Source organism: Chiloscyllium punctatum, chromosome 9 (assembly GCF_047496795.1).
Source record: "Chiloscyllium punctatum isolate Juve2018m chromosome 9, sChiPun1.3, whole genome shotgun sequence".
Taxonomy (NCBI): Eukaryota; Metazoa; Chordata; class Chondrichthyes; order Orectolobiformes; family Hemiscylliidae; genus Chiloscyllium; species Chiloscyllium punctatum.
The window spans coordinates 3,262,064-3,289,713 of record NC_092747.1 but is presented as its reverse complement, the minus strand read 5'-3'; the positions used below and the strand labels follow the sequence as shown (position 1 = coordinate 3,289,713).

General features: G+C 47.4%; 2 protein-coding genes across 3 annotated transcripts in view; one reads left to right on the top strand and one right to left on the bottom strand.

Annotated features, from left to right (window-relative positions):
- The window catches only part of nup98 (nucleoporin 98 and 96 precursor), a 71,621-nt gene extending 56,187 nt beyond the window's left edge, over positions 1-15,434 (bottom strand). Inside the window, exons 1-7 of the mRNA XM_072576640.1 lie at positions 15,309-15,434; positions 11,158-11,261; positions 9,253-9,357; positions 6,352-6,528; positions 4,491-4,633; positions 4,021-4,128; positions 957-1,140 (exon numbers count right to left, since the gene is read on the bottom strand). Coding sequence (XP_072432741.1) covers positions 957-1,140; positions 4,021-4,128; positions 4,491-4,633; positions 6,352-6,528; positions 9,253-9,357; positions 11,158-11,233 — 793 coding nt within the window. The 5' untranslated portion in view covers positions 11,234-11,261; positions 15,309-15,434. The remainder of the gene's footprint in view (positions 1-956; positions 1,141-4,020; positions 4,129-4,490; positions 4,634-6,351; positions 6,529-9,252; positions 9,358-11,157; positions 11,262-15,308) is intronic.
- Positions 15,435-23,994: 8,560 nt separating this feature from the next.
- pgap2 (post-GPI attachment to proteins 2) overlaps positions 23,995-27,650 on the top strand; it is a 46,118-nt gene continuing 42,462 nt past the window's right edge. For both annotated transcript variants that reach the window (XM_072576707.1, XM_072576706.1), the window contains exon 1: positions 23,995-24,177. In XM_072576707.1, the coding sequence (XP_072432808.1) occupies positions 24,167-24,177 (11 nt within the window). In that variant the 5' untranslated portion in view covers positions 23,995-24,166. The remainder of the gene's footprint in view (positions 24,178-27,650) is intronic.

Genomic DNA, 27,650 nt, shown 5'->3' with positions numbered 1-27,650 from the left:
TGACGGAAAATCAGATGTGCTGCTTGAACATCTCCAAAGAGCCAGGCTCAAGCATCACACCTGATCCTCAAAGAATGCATGTTGAGAGTGGAGATGACACAGGTGGCAAAGGGGTTGCATGCAACAGCAATTTTGGATTTTTTTTTATTTTGATGAAGAAAACCCAAAATACAAATCCCCCAATGATTCCAGCTGCTCAAGAGAGCGAGTGGTTGAGAACAAGAGCCTTGGAAACAGCGGTTCAATTCCCAGTGGAGTAAGCCAACCTGCAGTGTAAACCATACGCAGTACATGGACAGCCTCCGACACCATTTGGGCTCAGGAAAACAAGGGGAGAGGGGAAAACACGACTCCTGACTGAAAACAGGGTGTACCTAATGATGGCAAACGCCCCGGAAAGTATCACAGGAGGGTTAGCTAAACAAATAGAACAGAGACATGGAGGGGGAAGAGAGAGAGTTTGAGGGGCTGAGAAGTGTTGAGAGGGAATTCCAAAGCTTAAGGCTCAGACAACTGAAGACACAGCCAGCAAAACTGGGAGTACATTGGAACTGTGGCACTGTAGGCATCACAGATGGGAGTTTGCAGAATGGGAATAGCAAGAATACAAGGAATTTAAAATTTTGATGGGGGTGCTAAGGTGGTGCTGGATGAATGAGTCTTGGAGAGTATGATAGGGAGAGCAGAGATTTGGATAAGCTGAAGTTGCAAGGTCACTAGAAAGGACCTTATCCATTCTAGTGCCCCTTGCAACAGACAGATATTCTTCCAATACTCTCACCAAAGTTGGACAAATGGGATTAAGTATTGGTACAGAGCAGTCAGCTTCAAGAGGTAGGCACTTATGCTGCACATAACCATCACCTTCACCCTTAATACATAGAAGCAGCCCCAGCCTCCCCCAAATGAAAATTCTTGACTGTTCAGAATAGACTGCAGCCAGTCAACGAACTCACTTGCTCCGAAGCCAGTTTTATTCTGTCCAAAGTTGAAGCCTCCGGTTGGGTTGGCTGGAGTGGCTCCAAACAGCCCAGTGCCGGCACTGGATGTAGCCGTCGAAGTGCCAAACAGACCACCACCGCCCCCTAGGGGTGCCTGAGGCCCTTTGCGGCCAGCTGTGTAATCCTCCAAACGCAGCTCCTGAAGATGCAGGATCAAAGAGAGACAGCGTGTCAATGGTGGAAGCATCACCACAAACCTGTTCACAGGGTCCAGAATCCTGAGATTTACTCCCTGAACTTTCACCTGGAGGTGCTGAGTTCAGCTAATTTAGTAAGCTGGAGGGGAAGCAGTATTGAGAATATTAGTCAACAGGCAAACCAGATTCCAGGACGTTATCTGGAGAACGCCAGTTAAATACCCAAAACAGCCAGTTTGTGGATACAAACTCAGTTTTGTCTTATATCAGTAAAAGGGTGGTGCCAGTTCAAATGGATTGTTGCTAAGTTCCACTTGCCTCATGCATGGGCTTCTTGCTGAGATATTTGTATCATCGATAGTCACAGGTGAGGTGCCGGAAGACTGGAGGTTGGCTCATGTGGTGCTAAGGGTGGTAAGGACAAGCCAGGGAACTATAGACCAGTGAGCCAGACATGGGTGGTGGGCAAGTTGTTGGAGGGAATCCTGAGGGACAGGATGTACATGTATTTGGAAAGACAAGGACTGATTAGGGATAGTCAACATAGATTTGTGCGTGGGAAATAATGTCTCAAACTTGATTGAGTTTTTTGAAGAAGTAACAAAAAGGATTGATGTGGGCAGAGCGGTAGAAGCGATCTATATGGACTACAGTAAGGCGTTAGACAAGGTTCCCCATGGGAGACTGATTAGCAAGGTTAGATCTCATGGAATACAGGGAGAACTAGCCCTTTGGATACAGAACTGGCTCAAAGGTAGAAGACAGAGGGTGGTGGTGGAGGGTTGTTTTTCAGACTGGAGGCCTGTGACCAGTGGAGTGCCACAAGGATCGGTGCTGGGTCCTCTACTTTTTGTCATTTACATAAATGATTTGGATGCGAGCATAAGAGGTATAGTTAGTAAGTTTGCAGATGACACCAAAATTGGAGGTGTAGTGGACAGTGAAGAGGGTTACCTCAGATTACAACAGGATCTGGACCAGATGGGCCAATGGGCTGAGAAGTGGCAGATGGAGTTTAATTCAGATAAATGCAAGGTGTTGCATTTTGGGAAAGGAAATCTTAGCAGGATGTATACACTTAATGGGAAGGTCCTACAGAGTGTTGCTGAACAAAGAGACCTTGGGGTGCAGGTTCATAGCTCCTTGAAAGTGGAGTCGCAGGTAGATAGGATAGTGAAGGCGGCTTTGTTATGCTTTCCTTTATTGGTCAGAGTACTGAGTACAGGAGTTGGGAGGTCATGTTGCAGCTGTACAGGAATTTGGTTAGGCCACTGTTGGAATATTGCATGCGATTCTGGTCTCCTTCCTATTGGAAGGATGTTGTGAAACTTGAAAGGGTTCAGAAAATATTTACAAGGATGTTGCCAGGGTTGGAGGATTTGAGCAACAGGGAGAGGCTGAACAGGCTGGAGCTGTTTTCCCTGGAGCGTCGGAGGCTGAGGGGTGACCTTATAGAGGTTTATAAAATTATGAGGGACATGGATAGGATAAATAGGCAAAGTCTTTTCCCTGGGGTTGGGGAGTCCAGGACTAGAGGGCATAGGTTTAGGGTGAGAGGGGAAAGATATAAAAGAGACCTAAGGGGCAACTTTTTCACACAGAGGGTGGTACGTGTATGGAATGAGCTGCCAGAGGAAGTGGTGGAGGCTGGTACAATTACAACATTTAAGAGGCATCTGGATGGGTATATGAATAGGAAGGGTTTGGAGGGATATGGGCCGGGTGATGGCAGGTGGGACTAGATTGGGTTGGGATATCTGGTTGGCATGGTTGGGTTGGACCAAAGGGTCTGTTTCCATGCTGTACATCTCTATGACTCTATGGTATCCTTTCCTGAAGGACACCTAAACGTATCCCACCTGATTCTAAATGCAACTCCAGTCTACAGATTCTATTGATATTTAACTGCTCTCTGAACTGGCCTAGCAAGCCTCTTGACAGTATTAAACTGAATATCAAATTACACTGAGGGCTCATGCTTTAGGTACATGCTTAAGGAATCTTCTTCTGGAAGATTCAAAATTTTAAATTAGGCCAATTCCGTAAAGGAGATAATTATTTCACCGTGACATAGGGTCATTAAATCTTAGGAAAAGTGTCCTTGTGACCCAAAGGTACCACAGCAGGTAAGAGTTACAAGGCATAGGGTAAACAAACAGTTAAATGGAGATCAACTGGAAATGGCCTCAGCCTGCAATTCAGAACAGATCTTGCTGAAAAAGCAGTAAACCTTATTCTGAACAGAACAGAGACCACAGTGCTGTGTTACACTTATTGTAAACAGTTGAGAGCGGAAGCTGGGGAGAGCAGCGCTGTAGGTGGATGAGATACTCTAGCCATTTCAGTTTTACCAGAGTCAGATTGTTTAAAGGGTCTGAACAGGAAATCTTTGGGGTTTGTGACTCATCAATACATCGTGAACCTGGGTAAAAAAGCTCTATACAGGCAATCTGTTTGAGCATCAAATCTATCTGAGGTCTTCAGATGGAACATACCTGCTTGGGAAAGTGACTCAAGGGCCAAATGTATCACTTGGGAAACAAGAAAACCTGTGCATCCAAGAATGAATCGGAAACTCGTGGGCTGTGTATGGTAGAACATTTCTATGGAATGTAGCACAAGTGCTTGTAACTATGAAAAGCACATCTTTGCTACACTGACTATTTAAAGACTACTGCCTTTTTGCAATTTTTTTTAGTCGGTTCATTATGATAAAAGTTAGAAAACTGATGGGCAGGGTGTCACTTTTTCATTCAGTTGGTACCCCAGGATCCCTTTCTTTTAAAACACCAGTGGTCTCTGCAGTAATTATAACACTAGGCACGGGTAACACAAGCTCATCTTACCAAGGAAGGAAAACCCACCCACACAACAGTTCTCACCTCCAGTGACTTGGTTTCGTATTCCTTCATGGCTGTGATACACTGGTGCTTGGTGCTAATGTTGGTGCTGACTCCAGACTTCACCATTGTATCTGTGCCTGTTGGAGGCTACAGGAATACAAAACACAACCACACAGCGGTGTTAATACGGCACAGCACTTGCATGAGAAGAGGGGCTGAATTCCAAACCCTCCACCAACCACAATCAGGTTGTAAACAGCTCACTTAGAAACCAGTTTTGCCGACTGAAGTTGCCAGCTCAAATCTATGTCCATGGCTGGCTGGCAGAGCTGCCGAATGTCTGACATTGGTCACTCTTTTCCCACTCTCAATCCAACACCAGTTGAGGCACAATGATTATTCAAATAGGCAGACAATACAGAAATGCCCAAATTCTCAGAGTGATGTGGCTGTTAGCTTCCTACTCTGCCTTGGTGTAAGCCCAACCCTACCAACACCATCATACTCACATTGAATTTAACCGTGGTGCCCGTAGGAGCAGCAGTGCTAAAGGTGGTTCCCCCGAACAAGGTTCCAGAGGTCCCACCGAAAGGATTCGAGGCAGTGCTGGTGGTCCCAAACAGGCCACCTCCTGTCGTGCTGGCTCCAAAACCTGAAAGCAAGAATGTAGAGTCACTGTAGTCCCTGGAGTATACAAAAATAAAACACAATCATAGAGTCCTACAGCACACAGTCAGGCCCTTTGGCCCAAACTGGTCCACACCCACCAAAAACATTCGGTGGTGCTCCTATACAGCATAGCAAGTGCTCTTCTCATACTCGCTCCGCTGACCCATCCTACATGAACCATTAAAACATGCAAATCTTGGATAAGATGTTTTGTTCCTTAAATCTGTGATATTCAATAGATCGTAGCGGAGCTGACTGAACTCAATTCCACATTTTCAACTAACCCCAATAACCATGACTCCCTTTTTTGTCAAGGACCCATCCTATTTTAAAAATACTGATTAGATTCCCCACAGTGCAGAAACAGGCCTTTCAGCCCAAGTCCCCACTGACCCTCCGAAGAGTAACCCACCCAGACCCATTGCCATACCCTATATTTAACCTGACTAATGCACCTCCACTACTCTCTATGGAGGACAGTTTCAGACTAACAATGTTCAGAATCAAATTCTTCCTCCTCTCCAACCTAAAGGGAGACTCCTTTTTAAACTGCGTCCTTTTATTCCAGTCTCTCCCATGAGGGGCTCCATCTTCTCAGCATCCACCCTGTTAAGTCCCCTCCTGAATAAGATCCAGCTGCTCTTTGGTGATCTCAGCTCCTTAGACAAAAGGCCAATGGAAGCTGAGTAGACAGTGCTATTGCAGTGGGCAGTACCCAGGAACTTTCAGCTCCTGGAACCACTTAAACAACAAAGGGGACTTCAAATGCCTGTTGTTTCATTCATGACATCTCAGGAGCACTCTCCAAGATCTCATGAACAACAATGAAATAAATGAACAAATATTAGCTGAGACACTGGTGAGCACAACAATGCTCTTCTTCAAAATAGTGACCGTGGGATCTTTTATATCCAGCCGAGGGGGCATACAGAGCCTCAGTTTAACATCTCCTTGGAGAGACAGTGAGGTGCTCCCTCAGTTTTGCATAGACAGTGTTAGCTTGGGGCCAGTGATAAGCACCTGGATTGGGATTGAAACTTGAACTCATGGCAGACCGTGTTGAGACAGTGTCTTGGCATTCATTTGCATTCCCATAATCGTGCTGCATTTTTGTTTTTATTGTGAACACGGTGGCTCAGTGGTTAGCACTGCTGCCTCTCAGTGCCAGGGACATGGGTTCAATTCCAGCCATGGGCAACTCAATGTGGTGTGTGCACTTTCTCCCCATGTCTGCGTGGGTTTCCTCTGGGTGCTCCAGTTTCCTCCCACAGTCCAAAGATGCGCAGGTTTAGGTGGATTGTCCATGCTAAATTACCCATAGTGTCCAGGGATGTGTAGGTTAGGTGCATTCGTCAGGGGTAAGTATAAGATAAAGAGAATGGGTCTGGGTGGGTTACTCTTTTGAGGGTCAGTGTGGACTGGTTGGGCTAAAAAGGGCCTGTTTCCACACTGTGGGGACACGATATTGTATCTGACACTTAAATGGTGACGATCCAGTCTCCCTAAGGAAAGGTTGCTGTACTGATAGTGAAAACACACCAGGGTTGGCATGCAACTTATAATGCTCAAAGGAAGATCTAACCCAATGCTAATTGGAGAGATTGTGCAGCTGAAAATGCAGCACCAGGTGACATGAAGAGATCAAGCCTGACATTAAACCTGCCTGCTCTGCTGCTGAAATCTGACAAAAGCAGTGCTTACTTCCAAAGCCTCCAGCAGGTTTGCTCTGAGTGAAGGCATTGCTCTGCTGATTGGAGAACAGGCCCCCGGTGCTCGTGCCCCCAAACAGGCTGTTGGACGTCGACGTGCCAAAACCAAAGCCAGCGTTGGTGGATGAAGTTGCTGGTTGTCCAAAACTACTGGAGCCAAACAGACCTCCTGCAGGGAGACAGATGATAGTTTAACAAATGAAACAAAATGATGGGCCTGTGCTCAAAGCGAGTAACAAAGTAGTTTCATCATCAGAAAGAAAGGATTTGGGGTTATACAGCATTTCTCAATCTGAAGATGGCCCAAAGTGCTTCACAACACTTAGTTGTAGTCACTTCTGGTATTTTCAGAAGTGGTCAGTTTATTGTGAAATTGATTGTGGGGTAAATATTGATTAGAGCACCAGAAAAATACCATTTCGATCCACTCAGAGAGCGCAAGAGCGCGCGAATTTGCTTTAATATTTCATCCAAACGACAGTCCCTCTGACAGTGAGCTTCCACTGACTGCACTGAGACACCATATTTCTGGAACAGGAAATTCAACGCAAGCTCTCTACCCACATCCACAGCTGGTACCTTGGCAAAATCCCATCCTGTTCAGATACGCAGAAACCTTGCCATCCTTACTTAGTCTGCTCTCTAAGAGTTCCATCCACAACACAAGGCTAACACAATATCTTTAGGAAAAATAGGGAAAGCAATCCCATCATACACACTTTTAAGTGGAATTTGATGTAGTTTCCATTTGCTGTGTCCCTTGGAAAGTTTAATCCTCAACCAACATAAGCAGGTTATGTTAAACCTGCATAAAATAAAGGATGTTATGTTAAATTTGTATAAAAACACTAGTCCAGCTTTAGACGGAGTATTGTAAAGTTCTGGGCTCTACACTTTGGTGTGGAGGCATTGGAGAGGCTGTCAGACTTGGAACAATGGTTCTAGGAACAAGGAACTTGGACCTGGACAGATTGGAGAACAGCCCCAAATGAGCGCGCAGATGTAAGGTAACTGACAAAACAAGTCTCAAACATACAGTAGCCTGTCAGGTCTGTACCACCAAAAATATACTCGTAGCTGAACACTTTCTAGCACTTGGTCCATAGTTTTCAATGTAATGACATTTCCAATGCTCAGCCAAGTGCTTTTTTAAAAGGTTGGAGGTTTCCCCACCTCAACTACCTCCCAGGCAGTGCACTCCCGATTCCCACCATCCTCAAATACCCTCTAAACCACTCTCCTTTCACTTCAAAATTATGCCCCTTTGTTATTGACGCTTAGACTTTGGGGAACAGCTGCTTCCTATTCACCCTATGCCCCTATCTGGTTGCCCCTCAATCTTTCCCACTCCAAAGAAAACAACCTGAGCCTATCCAGCCTCTCTCGGTCACTAACCTGCTCCATCCCAGGCAACGTCCTGGTGAACCCCCTCTGCACACCCGCCCAAGCAAACCCCATCCTTCCTATAATGTGGAGACCCAAACTGCACACAGTCCTCCAGCTGTGGCCTACGCAAAGTCCTGTACAGCTCCAATGCAATCTCCCTGCTCTTCTAATCCAAGTCGCGAGAGATAAAGGCAAGTGTCCCATCTGCCTGAATTACCCTATTCACCTATTCTGGAATCTGTGGATAAATACCCCAAGTTCCCTCTATTCCTTGAAGCTTCCTTGTGTCCTGAGTACAGATCGAGTACTCTTTTGTCTTGTTCTTGCCTCCAAAGTGCACCACTTCTTACCTTAGTTAAGCTCCAAATGCAACTGATCTGCCCACTAACCAATCTGTTATAGCTCCCTGTAGCCCAAGAATGTCCCCCTTATGGTTAACCAGCCAGCCATCTTATCATTCCGTTATGTTCACACCTACATCGTTTGTACATATCACAAACAATAATATACCCAACCCTAACCTTCAGTACACATCGCACACTGGGCTTCAGTCTTACAAGCAGAGGAAATGTTTCATACAGCAAATGGTTAGGATCTGCAATGCACTTGCCCCAGGGTGTGATGGAGGCAGATTCAAATCAAGGTTTCCAGAAGGGAATTGGATGACAAACTATTTGCAGGGCTCTGGGGATAAAGTAGGGAGTGGCACTAGATGAACTGCTCCTTCAGAGGGCCAACACAGTACAGAAGGCCTCCCTCCGAGCTGTATTCAGACTGACCCTTTTGTGCCACCAACGTTACAACAGTGACTCACTTCAAAAGGCCTTCATTGGCTGTTGGAGACATTAGTGAGTTAGGAAGGGGATGTTTTACTGCAGTTATATAGGGCCTTGGTGAGACTCCTGGAGTACGGCGTCCAGGTCAGACCTCACTACCCAAGGAAAGATATACTTGCTGTGGAGGGAGCACAGCTAAGGTTCACAGGGGATGACAAGACTGTCCTTTGGTGAGATTGATCTGATTTGGTCTGTACTCACTGGGGTTGAGGAGGATAGAGGGGATCTGATTGAAACACACATTTCTAAGAGGGCTGGACAGACTAGAGGCAGGGAGGGGGTTTCCATTGGTTGGGGAATCTACAGGCAGGGAGCACAGTCTCACAATGCAGTGTAGGACTGGGAGGAAAGATTTCTTCAGGGAGAAAGGGGAGTGAACCTATGGCACTTTCTATCACAGAAGATTGTGGAGGCCAGGTTGCTCAATATTTTTGCAAGAAGACCATTTTTTAGATTTTAAAGGCATCATGAGGTCTGGAGAGAAAGCAGCAATATGATTTTGAGATAGAGGATCAGCCTGGATAATACTGAATGGTGGAGGAGGCTTGAAGGGCCAAATAGTCTACTCCTGCTCCTATATCCTATGTTATAGAAAGGTTATTTTATTCACAATTAAATATACCCCAACTGAAGGTTAGCAGGGAACAATCAAATGAGAATTTACTCCGTACCTGGCTTGTTTTGAGTGTTACCAAAGAGTCCACCACCAGTATTGGTGGCTGTACCAAATCCAGCTGTGGCCGCACCAAATCCACCAAACCCTGGAGTTGCAGTATCTGAAAAGCAGGAAATCACAACGATTTAGGTTACTGGTGAGAGGGACTCAGTGATGGATAAGAGATGGGAAGTGGGTGCCATACATTTCCTCCAGCCTCCTCCATCATCCAAAAGGTTGTGGCTGAAAAATGACTGTAGCTCCACTTTGCTCCCAAACCTCTTGGCTCACTTCCGTCAACCAATCCTCAAAAGGAGTCGAACTCTCAAACCCTCTGCTGTCAGGAATCCAGAAAATAAAAAGCTGACGTTGTTTCTCCTCAAGCAAAGAGGTTTAAGGGGAATTTGAATAGAGGCCTTTAATAGTAAGCTTTGACAGATGAGTAGAAACGGTCACCAGATTTACACTAATAGACAGAAGAACCAGAAGGATTAGGAGCATTCTTACTTTCATATCACCCCTAAAGAGGGAAGGTGAAAAAATACTGTTGACTTTCTGCCGTAGTCCATGATACAGGCTGTGGCCTCTCTCTCCTTTTTACCTGGACAGCGTTCAGAACTGAAATGGTCAACTGAATCGGACTTCTGCTGCTGAAGCGATAATGAGCTTAGTGTAACAGGAGTCACGTAGTCTCGTGCATACTTTCTGAACTAATTCAGAAACTCCAGTTAGGTCATTTGAGAACTTATACTTCTATTTTCAATACATTTGAGCAGAAATTCTGCTCAAATAAAAATAATCAATAAAAATGCGTTCAGGTTGGAATGTTCGAAGACCGCAACATTTGAATAGTATTCAATGCAGAGCGTTAATGACCCCTGACCCAGGGAAGGATAAATCTGTCTGAGAGACAGGGTGCAGGGAAGTTTAATAACCAAGAGAGCTGCCCTTATTACACACAGAAATTCAGAAAAATGAAAAAAATCTCCATACGTACAAAATTCTGAAAGGGTTTCTGACAAGAGGCCATTTCCTCCTGGCGACAGGGTCAAGAATAAGGGGCACAATATCAAGATTTAGGACACAGATAATGAGAATTTTTTTGACTCAGTGGTAAACCTTTGAAACTTTTCACTGGAGGCTGCGTTGAGGTTGTTCAGTTTGAGAATATTCAAGATGGAACGTAATAGATTTTGGCACTAAGAGAATGAAAACATATGGACGGGGAGAGTTGAGGAAAGCTGAAGATCACCATGATTTTAGAATAGTAGAGCAGTTTTGATGTCTGGGATAATTTAAATGACGGATCAAGACAGCAGCTACTGGGAGTAGTATTGGGTCCTTACTCAAATATATGAATAGCTAGCAACATGTGTAATCACATCTCAGACCTTCTGGAAAGAGCTCCTGTGGAGATCTCGTGCCAAGTTAGAGCACACGAGTCAAAACACATGGGATCTTGTTTGCAGATTACTTCTAGGGACCTAGGTGCCATTGTCGATAAGTCACTGAGGACTAACACTGTCATTGGAGGTGTAGTGAGCTATTGTTCCTCTTGCTGTAATATGCCTGTTCAGTTCAGAGAGCAGAGATAACATGCCAAATAGGAGCACATGCACACAGTATCTCGGGAGGAATAGCCCAAGACATCTGTCCAGTGGTTTCCACGTTGCTGCATAGCCGTGTGGGAGTATAGCTGACAAGGAACACTGCGATCAGTCTCATTGATTCATGGTCAGTGGGGTCTCTCAGGGTGGGGAGCCTGCTGCCCCTTACTCAACATGCTCTAAATCATCACTTCAATCTCAAACCAGGTGGCATACAAATGCTTTTGGGGCTTGTCTTGGTGATGAGTCACTGACCAAGCAACACTCAACTGCCCCGCCTCCCAAAATACAAAATGCAGAAAGAGCCAACTTACTCTGCCCGAACGCTGAAGTAGTGAATCCACTGGTGTTGCCGAAGGTGGGAGTGCCAAACTGTGACTTATTAAACATCTTGCCAGATTACCAAGACCGCAGGCAACTGTAAAGGAAAACAGACCAAGAGAAATCAGTCCTCTCAAACTGCGAGGGAGAGATATCAGAAACTCAAAGCATCAACAGAATGCCACTGCACAGGGGCATGAGAAATATTGACCAACTCTCCCTTTGCCTCATGGAAAAGCCCAACCAGCAGGATTCATCCTCTCCAAACACTGGCTCTGTTTGTTAAGCTCAAACCTGGAGGATGCCTAAGAAGGGGGTAGATTAAACTACTGTACCTCTTTGAATATAGAAGTGCCAGAGGAGCAGCTTAATAAATAAGGATTCATGAAGGGTTTTGGGTGGGGAGTATATGTGACCAACACTGGCATGGATACAGGATTGGTTAATGGTCAGGCAGCATAAGTGAGTATGTTCAGGTTGGCAGGCTGTGACCAGTGGGATGCTGTAAAGATCAATGCTGTTGTCACAGTTATTTACAATCAACGCGATCAGTTGTTGGCAATACTGGATAGACTTAGTTGGTGGACCAGTGGGGTCTTTTTGCCTGAGTGATGAGTTACTGAACAAACACACAAAAAACTGCCAATGTAGTTTTAACAAAAGAACATGTAAAGAAAACCAATGCTTGAGAAACAATTTGGGAAGAGGTGACCATAAACAGCAAAACACAAAAGAACATTTTAACCCCACGTGCAATTACATCCTTTCCATAAACCCGACCCAGGTGAACGATCACTTCTCACTTCACCAGAAGGTATCTGCACATCTCTCAGTCTCTCCCTGAGACCACACACACACACACTAACTCACCGAGTTGGGGCTTTTCCCAACCTGTCTACCCAGACGGTTTGGTCGTCTTGGCAAACTAAGCTGCCCTCCTGCTGGTAAAAATATTTACTCTCTGAATGGGATCTGCTTCTGGCTCCTTTCCACCTGTCTGTCTCTGGGATGCAAACCTTAAGTCAGTAAAGATTTCAATAATTATCTCACCAGGAAGTTTGCTAGGGCACAACTTTAGTTGTATGATTTCTTGGGAGGGCTGTTTTGACCAAATGCTGCAAAAACGAATAAGAGGCACCTACGTAGAACTGAAAACAAATACATTTAACCTCCCCTGGAGAATCTAAGCTCCAAAATAAAAACATATTACAAACCTTTACACCGTACAAATGACTTACGACAGAAAATAACACACCCAAGTTAGTAAACAATATGAAGCTAGATGGAAATGTAGGCAGGAAGGGGATAGAGGCCGCAAAGAAATATAGACAGTTAAACGAGTAGGCAACCAAGTGGCATATTGCGAGATAACACATATTACTCACATTGGTTGCAAGAATACAAAACAGATTTTTTTAAATAAAGGCATGAAAATTGTAAACTTCATGTTCAGAGAGATTTAGAGTCATAGAGATGTACAGCGTGGAAACAGACCCTGCGGTCCAACCTGTCCATGCCGACCAGATATCCCAACCCAATCTAGTCCCACCTGCCAGCAACCGGCCCATATCCCTCCAAACCCTTCCTATTCATATACACATCCAAATGCCTCTTAAATGTTGCAATTGTACCAGCCTCCACCACTTCCTCTGGCAGCTCATTCCATACACGTACCACCCTCTGCAATGAAAACGTTGCCCTTTAGGTCTCTTTTATAATCTTTCCCCTCTCACCCGAAACCTGTACCCTCGAATTCCGGACTCCCCCAGACTAGGGAAAAGACTTTGCCTATTTACCCTATCCATGCCCCTCATGATTTTATAAACCAGACCAGATGCTGCCTGACTGACTGTGCTTTTCCAGCACCACACTCTTCAACTCTGATCTCCAGCATCTGCAGTGCTCACTTTCTCCCGAATGGGGCTTTGAGGCAAACCCGACATCAGAGCTGTGAACAGACTGTTTCAGCATCAACAGAGACCAGGAGTGAAACACAGTCACAACATGTAAATGGAATTTGTAGCAGGGACTGAAGGCAATCACTTCAATCTTAATGTTGGTTAACTGGAGGTACTCATCATAAAACTTTAGAGGACAGAAAGATCACAGCCAACAGCTCAAAAAATCAAATGGCAAGGGCATATTTACAAACGGTCATGGGCAGTACAATTCAAACGTGCACATCTCCCCTTAACTCATTTCAGAAGTGAGGCAGTCAGGTACAAGTTACCTGGTAATCTCACCTTAACTGAGGAATATTTTTTACACAGGACAAATACTTCAGGTGAACATAACTGCCCCTACTCAAGGAGGGATACTGTGGGGCCATTCAGTCCTTCAAGTTGGCATTGTGTGTAAACAAGTGTTCTGTATATATCAGAGAATTCTGCTCTGCTACAAGAGCCCCTTTTGGAGCAGAGTGGAAGTGTCCCTAATCCTGGGCCAAGAGGCCTGTTCAAGTCTCACCTGTTTCAGTGGTAATAACATCTCTGTATAAGGTTGATTAGAAAAACAGATTATATTAAAAAAAAACTTTGCTCCAAATTCCATTAACCACTGAGGCACTTTCTCTGGACCGCCTCCAATGTCAGTATATCTTTCTCTAGATAAGGGGACCAAATCTGTTCAGAGTATTCAGCTTTGGGGGTCTGACTAGCACCCTGGCCAGTTTCAGCAAAGTCTAAGTTTATATGCTATTCTGTTTGAAATAAAGACAACGTTCCATTTGCCTTCCCTACTACCCACTGAACTTCAATGGGATTCAACTTCATGTGAATCATGTACAAGAACCCCACCCCCAGCCCATCCCTTGGTGCTGCAGTTTGTACAGTCTTCCTCTATTTAAATAATATTCATCTCTTTTGTTCTTCCTGCCAAAGCACAGAACCTCAAATGTTCCTACATTATAACCATTGAGTTTTTCTGCATACATCCCCCTGCAAACTCTCTCATCCTTGCTATTCCACTTATTTTTGTGCCATCACAAAGTTGGCTAAAGTGCATTCAGCATCCTCGTTAATATAACTCACTGTGGCTCCCTTTACACTCCACCAGTTACAGACAGTCCTGCTGAAAACACACCCGGTACTCAAACTCTGGTCACTCACAAGACAATCCTCCAACGTCGATTTCGAAGCTATTTGGATGCTGCCTGAACTGCTGTGCTCTTCCAGCACCACTAATCCAGAATCTGGTTTCCAGCATCTGCAGTCATTGTTTTTACCTCAATCCTCTATCCATGCCAATACCATGGGTTCTCACCTTATTAAGTAGTCTAAAGTCTGATTTTATATGGAGTGCCTTTTGGAAGTACAAATATTATGTCCATTATTGATTACCATATCAAAAAACTGAAGTAAGTCTGTTTCGCATGATTTCTCGTTCATGACTGCCTGATCACATTAGTGTTTTTAAAAAAGTTACATTCTCGGGTTATCTATAACCTGGTGTTGTGTGATTTTTAACTTTGCACACTCCGGTCCAACACCGGCATCTCCAAATCATGATCATAGCAGCATTTCTAAACACTCGATATCCAAGACTCCCAACGCTGTTGCAATCCCAAGATTGAAATGTTAGCTCAATTTCTGTGGAGAGAGAAACAGTCAAAGCTGCTGAGTTTGTTTGGTTAAAAATCACACAGCACCAGGTTATAGTCCAACAGGTTTAATTGGAAGCGCTAGCTTTCGGAGCGCTGCCCCTTCATCAGGTGATTGTGGCTGACACCAGCATCTCCAAACCATGGGTTGGTCTCTCTCTAGGTCCATCCCAACCAGCTTGCCGTTAGCTGTGTAAAAGGAGGCCAGCCTGGCTCACTGTCCCTGACAGTCAACACACACCAACATACAAATAAACACCATTACCGCGGTACCAGGAGGACACTCGGCCCATCCCCTTCATGGATGACCCAGATACCAGGGAGGATACCGTCCACCCAGACACGCACATGTGCGTGAGACCCCCCCGGGAGGCCTACACCCTACACCCCACACCGCCCCCCGGACCCCCGGTAACTACAACCAACCCCCCGGCTGCCCATTCCCCTGAAACCCGCCAAGGCCCAGGCTGGGCCGTTCCCCCTCCCCGTCCTCACCCCGCCCCGGGGACAGCGGCCTTCAGGCCTACCTGCTCAGGCCTCACTCACCGCCCGCCGCCAACTCTGATAATCCTTCCCCCTGCTCAGTCAGTCAGCCAGCCCGCTCCGTCCTGGATACGCACTTCAAGCAGCCCCCTGGATGCCAGAGCTTCGACCGTACGACTAGGCCAGGCCCCGCCCACGTAACTGCAACACGACACGCGCCCACTATGCACACTGATTGGCCGCCGGCACATCAATCAGGGGCGGTGCTTGTCGATTGGGCAACTCAGCTGTCAGTCAGACGGGTTCCCTGGAAGCATTGGCTGAGGCCCCGGATATGCCGGAAATGGACAGTGTCCTCACGTTCCATTGGCTATTTCCCGAACGGAAGCCACGCCCTCCCGTAATATCCACAATCCCATTGGTCATCTTACATGTCAGTCAGGCCCAGGCGCTGAACGCCAGGTTAGGTGCAGAGCGCAGGCGCCGTCCGCAGGTCAATGAGGGCGAATTGTCCGGAACGAGCCCTTTCTTGCTTCTCGCGCCGACAACAATTTCAAGCGACCGGTTATCATCTCGATTCAGCCTGATCCCCATGCGCACATAATCTGTGATCAACTGTCATTCTAGGCGGGGGTCAGTAATGAAACATCGCAGCGTCGGTCCCCACCTGCTCATATCCCGGTCAATGTTGCCCCCCCTCACCGGGTCCCTCACGTCAATCAGCCGTTGCCTGCCATTCTGATTGGCTTTGGGACTTGGGCCCGCCCTTATGATGACGCATGTCAAACAATCCGGCCTATGATGGTGTTGATGAGTTTGTCCCGCCAGTCGTGACCACGCCCCTTAAAAGGGCAATTCCCACAAGTGGTCTAAAGGAGGTCTACACTGAGGAGAGGAGGCTATTCAGCCCCACAAGTTTCTTTTGCGCCTGACTTGGAAATATATGTCTGTTTTTTCACTGCCACTGGGTCAAAATCCTGGGATTCCTTCCTTAAGGGCATTGTGAGTCAATCCACAGGACATGGACTGCAGCCGTTCCAGAAGGCAGCTCAATCCCACCTTGTCAATGGAAACTAGGAAATGGACAAGAAATGGGTGATACCCATGTCCCACAATTGATTTATAAAGTGTACCATCACGGTTCCAAAGTCCATTTCCCTCCTGGAGTGACCCACCTTTTTCCACGTTTTACTTGGAGGAAGTTTTATCTCAAGTCATTCAACCAGACTGGTCACCCAGAGAACAAGGCAACTGTTTCTGGAGACGTGGGTCAAAATCGTACCATGGTGGCTGGCGGCATTTAAATTTGAATAATAAAATGTAGGAATTTAAAACAAGTCTCCTTGATAATTGGTTGTTGTCGGCCCCCATACCCCACGTGGAAACATGAGAGAAACAGGCCTGGCAGCCTTTGTAGAGAGTATAATACTCATCGAATTGAAAAGAGATTTTGGATTTGAAATATTCATTCTATTACCAAAGGAGGAGGCAATTGCCTTGTAAGCCACAGATCTCAGTAACGATTTCAGGATCCAGATTTGAATGGAATGCGCACGGCTGATGGTGGGACTTAAATTCAATAAAAGATTTGGGATGAAACCATTGTGGATTGTTGGGAAAATCTATCTGGTTCATGAATGTCCTTTAGGGAAAGGGACTGCCATCCTTACCTGGTTTGGTCTTTATGTGACTCCAAACCCACAGCAAGTGATTGACTGTTAACTATCCTGTGAAATGGCTGAGCGAGCCACTCAGTTCAAAGGGTAGTTTAAGGATTAGATTACTTACAGTGTGGAAACAGGCCCTTCGGCCCAACAAGTCCACACCGACCCGCCGAAGCGTACCCACCCAGACCCATTCCCCTACATTTACCTCTTCACCTAACACTACGGGCAATTCACCTAACCCGCACATTTTTGGATTGTGGGAGGAAACTGGAGCACCCGGAGGAAACCCACACAGACACGGGGAGAACGTGCAAACTCCACACAGAGAGTCGCCTGAGGCGGGAATTGAACCCGGGTCTATGACATCCTCATCCCACAAAAGAATCAAGAAAAAAAATGTGATATCATATCATAAATGTTGAATGGCCTCATTCTATGCTGTAAATGTTCTGTTTCCCTTGCTCACTGTCAGCAAAGCAGATAAAAGAATAACACATAGAAGCAGAAGTAGGCTACTGAGCAGATTAGATTTTGTATGCTACAACATCTTGATTTTCTCAAGATTATGTTTTCAAATAGCTCCACGGATTCATAGCTCCCCGTGTCTGTAGTCTCCTGTTGGCCCACAATCATGCCGTGCAAATTCTGGCCTCTTGTGATATCCCCAATTTTAATCAATCCTCCATTGCTGGCTGTGCCTTCAGTTATGTGGACCCCACACTCTGGAATTCACTCCCGGGTTTTCTCCATCCCGCCCTCTCTCGATCCTCCAGTAAATATTTGTGAATCAGTTTGTACCTATTTAGGCTTTGGAGAATGTGCCAACAATCTTCATTGGGGTTTGTTAAATGAGATTTGATGCGAAGGTACAGAAGGACACACGGAAACATCAGGGAAAGTGATGCAGAAGGTCCAAGCGGATGATGGCATGATTGCCAGTGCCAGTGGTGGACCGCTTAAAATCAGGGACGTTCAAGAAGCCAGAATGAAACAATCAGATTTTGGACTGTTGTGGGATTAAAGGAGGTAACAGAGATAGGGAGGAGGCAAAACCACAGAGCAAGTTAAACACCAGTAAAGGAATCCTGTAATCGAAGCAACTAATGTGGTCGGGGAACACAGGAGCAGTGGGAGAATAGGGCTCGATACATACTTGTTCTTTTTTAATATGTAAAATTACTGAGGAATCCTGCAAGGAGAGCGTTGGAGCAGTCAGAGCTGGAGGTTCCAGCAGCAATTCTATGGAGATAAAGGTGAACTCAGGTGATGCTATGGATCTGAGTGACATAATGTTGAAAAGTCATCATGGACTTGAATGTGACACTAAGGTTTAGACTGGACTGTTTTAGTCTCAGCAGGTCAGGCAGCATCCGAGGAGCAGGAGAATCGATGTTTCGGGCATAAGCCCTTCATTGGGATTGAGGCTTGTGGGTTCAGGGACAAGTCTAATTCCTGATGAAGGGCTTATGTCCAAAACGTAGATTCTTCTGCTCCTCGGATGGCCAGCTGTGCTTTTCCAGCACCGCACTCTCAACTCTGACCTCCAGCATCTGCAGCCTTCACTTTGTCCTGTTTTGGTCTCAGTCTGGTATCAGGGCAGGGAATGGATTTGGGAGCCAGGAAGCAGAGTTTGTGACAGGGAGCAAAACCAATGTTTTCACGTTGTTCAGTTGGAGAACCTCTATCATACAACACTGAATGTCAGACAAACTGTGTGAAAACTGAAGGTAATGCAAGGGTGGAGAGAGGTGATGGTGAGGTTGGGCTGGGTGTTATCTGTGTATGTTTGGGAAATGAAGTTTTTGCTAAGGGACAGCTTGTAGATGAGAATTAGGAGGGGATCATGGATAAATCTTCAGGAAGCCTTTGAGAAGATGCCACATGAAGGCTGCTAAGCCAGCTAAGACCCCACAGTATTGGGGCAAAGAGGCCATTCAGCTCATTGAGTCCACACTGATCCTCTGAAGAGTATCCCATCTAGACCCAGCTCCCCCACCCTATCCCTATAACCCCTGGCCATTATCAAGGCTAATCCACCTAGCCTACATGTCCCTCGACTGTGGGAGAAAATTAGAGCACTTGGCAGAAACCCATGCAGACACGGGGAGAATGTGCAAACTCCACACAGACAGTCACCCGAGGCTGGAATTGGACCCAGGTCCCTGACACTGTGAAGCAACAGTGCTAGCACTGAACAGTTGGTCCACTGTACCAGCCTGAGAGTCCAGAGAAGATTTGCAAAGATGATCCCAAGGATGAAGGGCTTGTTGTATGAAGAGCAGTTAAGGTCTCTGGGTCCGTACTGAGGACATGGGTGGGGGATCTGATTAAAACTTACAGAATACTGAGTGGGCTGGATTGAGTGAACGTGGCGAAGATGTTTCCACCAGTTGGAGAGACTAGGATCTGAGGGCACAGCTTCAGAGTGAACTGAGATGAGGAATTTCTTCAGTCAGAGGGTGGTGACTCTGTGGAACTCATTGCCACAGAGGGCTGTGGAGGCCAAGTTATTCAGTGTATTTAAGACAGAGATAGACAGGTTCCTGATTAGAAAGGGGATCAAATGTTACAGGGAGAAGGCAGGAAAATGGGGTTGAGAAACATATCAGCCATGGTCAAATAATGGAGCAGACCTGATGACCTAATTCTGCTTCTATATCTTATGGGCTTCTGGGGACGCCAGAGGAAAATGTATGGGAATAGAAAGACAGCACCTTTCAAGCTAGTGCTGTAAGCCACATTTTAGTACTTGTGAATCTTGGACACTCTAAGACCTAAAGCTGCCTTGGGAGCAGACTGGAGAGTTCAAAAACAGATTCCTGTAGTCTGGTCACCACACTATAGGAAGGATATAGTTGCACAAGAGAGGGTTCAGAAGAGATTCACCATAATGTTGTTTGGGCTGGACAACTCTCAGAAGAGAGATGAGGAGACTGGGAGTGTTTATAGTACCTTAGAGCAGAAAAGGTTGAGGAGGGATCTGATTAAGGTGTGTACAGAGTTCTGATGGGCACCTCTGGCTGAGTATGAGACCGGCTAAACTGATTTCTGTTTGAAAGAGACTCTCTGAGATGCTGAATCGATATAAAGTTAACCCACATACCTGAGACAGAAACAGAAACCATTCCCTGTGATTCTTGGTAATGTCAGTAAGCCAGAACCCCATGCTGATGTTCTGGGGACAGAATTCCAGAGCACGTTGTGAAATATGAATTCAATAAAAATCTAGAGTGGAGAGCTATTCTCATGGTGACCATGTAACCACTGCTGGTTGGCAAAAAAACCCCATTAGGTTTACTCTAGGCAACGAAATCTGCCATCCTTACCTTGCTATCCAGACCCACAGCAATGTGGTTGACTCTTAACTGTCCTCTGGGCAATTAACGATGAGCAAAAAATGTTAGCCCAGCCATATCCCATGAACAAATAAGAAACAAAACTTCTTGTTCAAAGGCCACTATTTTAACAAGGTGAAAGAATGAGAGGTTATGCAACAAAAATCAGAAATTGCTGGATAAGCTCAGCAGGTCTTGCAGCTTCTGCGGGGAGAAATCAGAGTTGACATTTTGGGGCCAGTGACCCTCACTTCAGAACTTTGGATGCGATACATTTAGCTGGTTGAACTTACCAGTGCTCAAAGTCAAGGCAGTGCTCTTCCAGTTCTCGTGTTCCCTTTGGGACGGAGGCTTGATTTGATATTCAGTTGGTCAGGGAAATGTCACAATACCTGACTTGTTACATGCTAGAATTTTGATTACAGCTCAGAAGGTGACATCACAGGTATCTATTGGATAATGTCATAAAGATGGTTTGTTTATAGCATGTTCATCTCCTTTGAAAGCTCCAGAACAGATTCATCAGGCATTTGGGGTATCATTTATCCAAACTGTGCTTCTGATAATATCTAATTCACACACACCATGAGGTGTTAGGACAACACTGTCAGATGTGTAATTACTGTGGGCCCATTCCCATACCTTCAAACACATGGCTTTTAAAAGGGAATTGTCTAAGCGTTAAAGAGAAAATATCCTCAGACTTACAGATAAAGGGCTGGAGTGTGGATCAAGCTAAATTGTTCTCACAGACAGACTACATGGGCTCGATGGGCAGAATGGTCACATTATGACCTGGAACCATTCTGAAGTTTTATTCTATTTTAAGCAACCCATCTTCAATATGTGACCTCCCTTTCAGCTCACACAGAAGTGTGTATAAACCATCGCAGTGCAATCATACACTCCCTGCACCAGGGGCACTGCAGCCATGTAGCCATTGAGTCAAGTTGGCATGGAGAGACAGTAAGCACTGGCATGAGAATTTAAACATCACACAAAGAAACAGGGATAAATACATAACTTTAAAACGGAAAGTTGTAGATCCAACTTTTTTGTTTATTTGTTCATAGTAAATGGGCGTTTATTGCCCATCCCTAGTTACAGTCCCTGACTTCCCTTGTCAGCCATGGTTGTTTCATTCCTTCGTATCCTTCCTCTTTGGGATGAGTTTCTGCCGTGCCTCCCAAATTACCCCCAAAAACGCCCGCCATTGCTACTCTTCCAATCAACTCTGGCCAGCTCATCCCTCATGTCTTTGTCGTTACCCTTACTCAATTGTCATACCATTACATCTGATTCCAGCTCCTCCCTCTCAAACTGCAGAGTGAATTTATCATATTATGGTCACTGCTCCCCTGGGGGTTCCTTCACCTTGAACTCCTGAATCAAGTCTCATTATACATCACCAAATACAGAACTGCCTGTTCCGTAGTGCACTGTGATCTCAACCTGCTCCAAAAAAACCACATCCTAGACATTCCACAAATTCCTTTGCTTGAGATGTGTTACCGTCTGATTTCCCCAGTCCACCTGCACATTGAAATGCCCATGATTATCATAACATGGCCTTTCTATCTCCTGATTTATTTTCTTCCCTATATCATGACTCCCTTGAGGAGGCTATAACAACTCTAATCAGGATCTTTGTTCCTTTGCAGGTCCTCAACTCTACCCACACAGATTTTACACCTTGCGACTCTATATCACTCCTTGTTATTGGATTAATTTCACTTCTTACTAACAAGGCAACCCTGCCTCCTCTGCCCATCTGCCTGTCCTTTTGAGAGTATGGGTATTTAGTTCCCAGCCTTGATCCCCTTGCAGCCACATCTCTGAGACCCACATCGTACTCGCCAATTTCAATCTGCACTACCAGCTCATTTAGTACGTCCTCCCCCCCTCCCCCTCCATCGCTTGTGCAAGGAATCCCTGTGGATATGGTCCACCTTTGACCTCCAAATGAAATGAACGCTCCATCTCAGGGATCATCCTGGTGTATCCCCTTTGCCCCCCTCCATTGCAATCACATCCTTCCTCAAGTGTCACATCTTCCCACGCCCTACCCTTTTGTTCAGTCTCCACTTCCTGATATGGGGGTGCCAGTGTTGGACTGGGGTGGACAAAGTTAGAAATTACACGACACCAACTTGTATTCCACAGATTTATTTGAAATCACAAGCTTTCAGAGCCTAGCCCCTTTGTCAGGTGAGAGGGAAGCAAACAGAACACAGAATTTATGGGCAGACAGATCAAAGGATCATTCAAATGGTGTGAGTGGAATGTCGAAAAATAAATCTCTGCAGGTGACCAAGAGTGTTAGACGGTGTGAATAAAGTCAAGATTAGTGTGGTGCTGGAAAAACACAGCAGGTCAGGCAGCATCCGAGGAGTAGGAAAATCAACATTTTGGACAAAAGCCCTTCATCAGGAGTGAGGCTGGGAGCTTCGTGGGTGGAGAGTTAAATGGGAGGGGAGGGTGGAGCAGATAGGTGGGAAGGACGATGGACAGATAGGACAGGTCATGAGGGAGGTGCTGAGCTGGAAGGGGAAGGGGAAATGAGAAAACTGATGAAGTTCATATTGATGCCGTGGAGTTGTAGTGTCCCAAGATGGAAGATGAGGCATTCTTCCTCCAGTGTCGGGTGGTAAGGAGTGGCGATGGAGGTGGCCCAGGACCTGCATTGTCCTCAGTGGAGTGGGAGGGGGAGTTGAAGTTTTGCTGATGGGGTGATGGGGTTGGTGGTGCAGATGTCTCAGAAATTTTCTCTGAAGCACTCTGTGAGTACCTCATCAGGTCCACGCACACCCACCCCTCCCAAACCACCCTCTCCTCCTGGCACCTTCCCCCTGCCACCACAGGAATTGCAAAACCTAAATGAGCCTTCTACATCCATCAAAATTTCACCTGCATTTCCACACGTCATTTATTGTATCCATTGCTCCCGATGTGGTCTCCTCTACATTGGGGAGACTGGACGCCTTCTCGCAGAGCGCCTCAGAGAAATCTCTGGACACCCACACCAATCAACACCACTGCCCTGTGGCTGAACATTTCAACTCCCCCTCCACTCCGCCAAGGCCATGCAGGGTCCTGGGCCTCCTCCACCTCAACACCCGACACCTGGAGGAAGAACGCCTCATCTTCCACCTCGACCCTTCAACCCCAGGGAATCAATGTGGACCTCACCAGTTTCCTCATTTCCCCTTCCCCCACCTCACCCCCGATCCAACCTTCCAGCTCAGCACCTCCATCATGACCTGTCCCACCTGTCCATCGCCTTCCCACCTATCTGCTCCACCCTCCCCTCCTATCTATCACCTTTACCCTCCCCACCATCCACCTATTGCACTCTGAGCTACCTTACCCCCCCCCCCCCATTTCTCTCTCCACCTCCAAGGCTCCCAGCCTCATTTCTGACCAAGAGCCTAAGCCTGGAACATTGACACTCCTGCTCCTCAGGTGCTGCCTGACCCGCTGTGCTTTTCCAGCGCCACACTCTGGAACCACCCTCACTCCCAGTCATACCTCCACCCCCCAGTCTTCACCCCCAAAGCAACCCACTCCAGACCCTGCACCACCCTTGGCCCGCCCACCCCGGGCACCGCCCACACGCGCCACGCCCACATCAGCCCCCCGCCACCCCCAAGGCCCCGCCCACAGCAGACTCCGCCCCCCCACAGGCCCCACCGCCCACAGCAGCCCCCCGAAGGCCCCGCCCACATCAGCCCCCCGCCCCCGAAGGCCCCGCCCACTGCAGACCCCCCGCCCCCTCCTGGCGCCGGCGCTGGGGGCCTCTCGCAGGTGTCCGCTGTTGTTGAGGTAACTCGAGGCCCGGGCTTTAGAGGGCGGTTAGGCCCGGATTTCCCGGGGACGGTGAGCGGTGTGTTCGGTGAGTCGAGGCGGCGGGAGGCCCGCGATGGGGGAAAGGTAAGGAGCGGGAGTGTTGGTCACTGTCCGCTTGTCCGAGTGAGAGAGGCCCGTGCTCCGGAGCGCGGCCTGAGGGGGATCACCCCCCTCCCCCTCCCCCTCCCCCTCCCTCCCCTCCGACCGGGATCACCCCCCTCCCCCCACCCCCCACCGGGATCACCCCCCTCCCCCCACCCTCCGACCGGGATCACCCCCCTCCCCCACCCCCCAACCGGATCACCCCCCTCCCCCACCCTCCGACCGGGATCACCCCCCTCCCCCTCCCCCCCACCCCCCAACCGGATCACCCCTCCCCCTCCCCCCACCCCCCAACCGGATCACCCCCCTCCCCCACCCCCCAACCGGGATCACCCCCCTCCCCCTCCCCCACCCCCCAACCGGGATCACCCCCCTCCCCCCACCCTCCGACCGGGATCACCCCCCTCCCCCTCCCCCCACCCCCACAACCAGATCACCCCCCTCCCCCCCACCCTCCGACCGGGATCACCCCCTCCCCCTCCCCCCCCACCCCCCAACCGGGATCACCCCCCCTCCCCTCCCCCCCCCCCCCCCCCGACCGGATCACTCCCCTCCCCCCTCCCCCCCCCCCCCCCGACCGGGATCACTCCCCTCCCCCCACCCTCCGACCGGGATCACCCCCCTCCCCCTCCCCCCACCCCCCAACCGGGATCACCCCCCTCCCCCCACCCCCCAACCAGTAACCCACTGACCCACTCACTCACATATATTGTCCTGGATCCACTCACTGGGGTCCACTGACCATGACCCAGTGACCGAGATTCATGGACTCACTGACTGAGATCGACTGACCCACTCACCAGGATCTAGTGTCCCAGATCAACTCACTGGGATCCATACACCAAGACCCAGTGGCTGCGAACCAGTGACCCACCAACTGGGATCCACTGGCCAAGTCCTGGTAACATTGATGGGACCATGGACTGTGATCCACTGACCAGGATCCACCAAGGCAGGACTCTGTGACCAAAATCGCATTATCACAATCTACTGAACAGGATCCAGTGATCGTAATCCACTGACAAGATCCACTGACTGGGGCCCATTGACAGATGCAGTGACTGAGTTCCAGTGATCACAATCTACTGGCTAGGATCAAGTGGTTTTGACCCAGTGACCCACTGGCTTGGAAGCAGTGACCATTAACCATGATCCATTGACTGGTAATCAGTAACCCACTGATCAGGATCAAGCGACCAACTGACTAGGCTCCAGTGACTGAGACTCAGCACCTTCTAAACCCATGACCTCTTACATCTAGAAGGACAACAGCAGTAGATACATGGGAACACCACTCATGCACGTTCCCCTCCAAGCCACTCCCTATCCTGACTTGGAAATATGTCACCATTCCTTCAGCATCACTGGGTCAAAATCCTGATACTCCCCCCCCCCCAACAGCATGGAGTGCAGTGGTTCAAGAAGGCAGCTCACCACCACCTTGTCAAGGGGCAACTAGGGATGGACAAGTATTGGACTTGAGTAAAGCAGCTTTGGTGAATTTCTGCAGGGCATTTTGTAGATGGTACTCTCTGCATCTACTGAGCATCGGTGGAAGAGTGTGTGGATGTTTTTGAATAGGGGTCAGTCAAATGGCTGGTTTGACCTGGATGGTGTCTAGCGTCTTGAGTATTGTTGGAGCTGCACTCTTCCAGGCATGAGGGGAGTATTTCATCACACTCTTGACTTGTGCCTTGTAGATGGTGGATTGGCTTTAAGAGAGTCAGGAGTTACTTGCTATAACATTCCTACCCTCTGTGTTTATATGGCTGGTCTAGCTCAGTCTCTGGTCAATGGCAATGTAGTTGTGATTAGAATGATGATAGGCCTCATTTCTGATGAAGGACTCTTGCCTGTAATGTTGATTCTCCTGCTCCTCAGACGCTCCCTGACATGCTTTTTCAGCACAACATTCTCGACTCTGATCTCCAACATCTGCAGTCCTCACTATCTCTCAATTGGAATGAGGTCAGCCAAATGGATCTCATTGAATATGAATTCCCTGATTGGGCTGTTAATCTAGTCCAGTAAGGGAGTCCAGGCTGACAGATATAAAAGGAATGTCCGAGGTTCTGGTCACTCTTGGAGCAGGCTCTGACGAAGCTGGGTCAGTGTCAGGTACTAGGCATGTGTAACTTGGTGACAGGATATCTGCCTTTGTGGAGTTATTTCAGTGACGACCAGGTTGGGATGTGATTTTGATTTAATCCTCGGTGAGATGCTGAGAGACAGTTTGGTATGTGGGATTAATGATGTGACCATGCAAAACCCCCAATAGCTGAAGTTCAATTAGAGTTCAAACAGGCACTACAATGGCTTTGTCATTAGAAAATGTGGCAAGTGCAGCTTATGAATTAAGGGTGTTCAGACAGAAGTGGATACCCTCACCAAGCCGACTGAGCTTAGAGACATAAAGCTGTACAGTTTGGAAACAGACCCTTCGATCCAACCTATCCATGCCAATCAGATGTCCTAAATTAATCTAGTCCCATTTGCCAGTATTTGGCCCAATCCTCCAAACCCTTCCTATTCATGTACCCAAGTAGATGACTTTTAAATGTTGTAATTGTACCAGCCACTACCACTTCCTCTGGCAGCTCATTCCATACACGCACCAACCTTTGCATGGAAAAGTTGTCCCTTAGGCCCCTTTTAAATCTTTCCCCTCTCACCTTAAACCCTCCAGTTTTGGACTCCCCTATCCTGGAGAAAAGACCTTGACTATTCACCCTACCCATACCCCTCATGATTTTATAAACCTGTATAAGGTCACCCCTCAGCCTCCGACGCTCCAGGGAAACCAGCCCCAGCCTATTCAGCCTCTCCCTATAGCTCAAACCCTCCAACCCTGACAACATCCTTCTAAATCTTTTCTGAACCCTTTCAAGTTTCACAACATCCTTCTTATAACAAGGAGACCAGAATTGAGTCCAGTTTTCCAAAAGTGGCCTAACCAATGTCTTGTACAGCCGCAACGTGACCTCCCAACTCCTAAATGTGCTAACAAATAAGTAAAGGCCTTCCTCACTATCCTATCTATGTGCGACTCTACTTACAAAGAGCAATGAACCTGCACTCCAAGGTCTCTTTGTTCAGCAACACTCCCCAGGACCTCACCATTAAGTGTATAAGTACTACCCTGATTTGCCTTTCCAAAATGCAGCACCTCACATTTATCTAAATTAAACTCAGTCTGCCACTCCTCGACCCATTGGCCCATCTGATCAAGGTCCCATTGTACTCTGAAGTAATCTATGCTGTCCACTACACCACTAAATTTGGTGTCATCTGCAAACTCACTAATCATACCCGCCCGCTATGTTCACATGCAAATCATTTATATAAATGACAAAGAGCAGTGGATCCAGCACTGATCCTTGTGGCACATTGCTGATCACAGGCCTCCAGTCTGAAAAGCAACCCTCCACCATGATTCTCTGTCTCCTACCGTCGAG